General features: G+C 42.9%; 1 protein-coding gene across 1 annotated transcript; it reads left to right on the top strand.

The window, feature by feature from the left end:
* The first annotated feature begins 516 nt into the window (after window positions 1–516).
* LOC136435905 (zinc finger protein ZFP2-like) lies at window positions 517–1449 on the top strand. The gene has a single exon (XM_066429616.1). It carries the CDS (start codon window positions 517–519, stop codon window positions 1447–1449), a length of 933 nt encoding a protein of 310 aa, XP_066285713.1.
* Window positions 1450–1874: the final 425 nt, after the last annotated feature.

Below are 1874 nucleotides of genomic sequence, written 5' to 3'. Positions count from 1 at the left end.
TAAATAACTACCTGAAAAAAAATTAAGGTTAAGGAAGGTTTATAAAGGTTTTTTTCAATAACATCCCAAAACTCCTCAGCCACCCTTCAGTTGTACCTTCAAATTGTGCACGATGTTGCAGTTTATTATGAAACTAGAAGGTAAATTCATGCCATACTGACAGCTAGCAAGCATATTGTTATTCTCTGTTGTAACATTGTTGTATTACGATAATACAGGTGTGATAAGAACAATCAAGTGATTCCCATAATACTGATTGTGGCTAATTTATCAAATGCTAATCTTTCAGACATGACAGCTATGGCTGATTCCAACAATGGATGCCATGAACAAGAACATACCAGTGAGAAACCCTTCATGTGTGAGGAGTTTGGGTACAGGACAGCTAATAGCGACCACTTATCCCAACATATGAGAAATCATACAGGAGACAAACCCTACAAGTGTGACTATTCGGCCAGTAACAAATCTGCTTTGAACAAGCATGTCCTAAAACACACGGGTGAAAAACCATACATGTGTGAGGAGTGTGGGTACAGGGCAGCTCAGAGGTATCAATTATCCCGACACATGAGAACTCATACTGGCGAGAAACCCTACATGTGTGGAGTGTGTGAGTACAGGACAGCTCACAGGTCTGCCTTATCGATACATATGAGGACTCATACCGGAGAGAAACCCTACAAGTGTGACCAATGTTACTATGCTGCAGGCGACAGATCTAGTTTGGACAACCATCGATTGAAACACACTGGTGAGAAACCCTTCATGTGTGAGGAGTGTGGGTTCAGGGCAACTAGAAAGTCTAACTTAACCAACCATATGAAATCTCACACAGGAGAGAAACCCTTGTTGTGTCGGAAGTGTGGGTACAGAACTGCCAAGAAGTCTCACTTGGCCCGACACATGAGAACGCATACTGGTGACAAACCCTACATGTGTGGAAAGTGTGGGTTCAGGACAGCTCAGAGCTCTACTTTATCCATACATATGAGAACACATACTGGAGAAAAACCCTACAAGTGTGACCAATGTGACTATTCTTCTGCCCAGAAATCAAATTTGGAGCAACATCGAGCAAATCACACTGGCGAGAAACCCTACATGTGTGGGGAGTGTGGGTACAGGACGGCTAAAAGGTCTCACTTATCCGACCATATGAGATCCCACACAGGAGAAAAACCCTTCGTGTGTGGTGAGTGTGGGTACAGGGCAGCTCAGAAGTCTACTTTATCCCAACATATGGGAACTCATACTGGAACAAAACCCTACAAGTGTGACCAGTGTGACTATTCTGCTGCCCATAAATCCCAGTTGGACCACCATCGAGTAGTAAAACACACGGGTGTGAAACCTACATGTGTTGAGAGTGTGGGTACAGGACAGCTCATAGCTCCATATATGCAGACATCTGAGACCTTATATTGGCGAGAAACTCCACATGTGTGACCTGTGTGACTGTTCTGAATTCCAGAAATCCGACTTGGACAGCCATCGAGGAAATCATACCGTTGAGAAACCACGTGTGGGGAGTGTAGGTACAGGACAGTCATGAAGCTTCTCTTATCTAAACACAGGAGAACTTATAAGAGAAAAAACCCACAGAAATCGGCTATTGACTTCTATCGAGTAAAACACCCACTTTTGGTAACAAACTCTGCATGTGTGAGGAGTGTTGGTATGGGACAACATTGAGGTCAGACTTATTTCAATATATGAGAACTCATATAGAAGAGGCATACATGGCTATTAGCCTGCCGCACAACTTTTGTATTTACTTGTATATATATATATTTTGTGCCTCTTCTATCGGAACGAGAGAACTTAACGAGCATGTAACAAGTGGATTGTTGGGAAGTCCATGGATTAGGATA

Source organism: Branchiostoma lanceolatum, chromosome 5 (genome assembly GCF_035083965.1).
Source record: "Branchiostoma lanceolatum isolate klBraLanc5 chromosome 5, klBraLanc5.hap2, whole genome shotgun sequence".
Classification (NCBI taxonomy): Eukaryota; Metazoa; Chordata; class Leptocardii; order Amphioxiformes; family Branchiostomatidae; genus Branchiostoma; species Branchiostoma lanceolatum.
The sequence above is the reverse complement of the archived record's forward strand: the minus strand, read 5'-3'. Positions and strand labels throughout refer to the sequence as shown.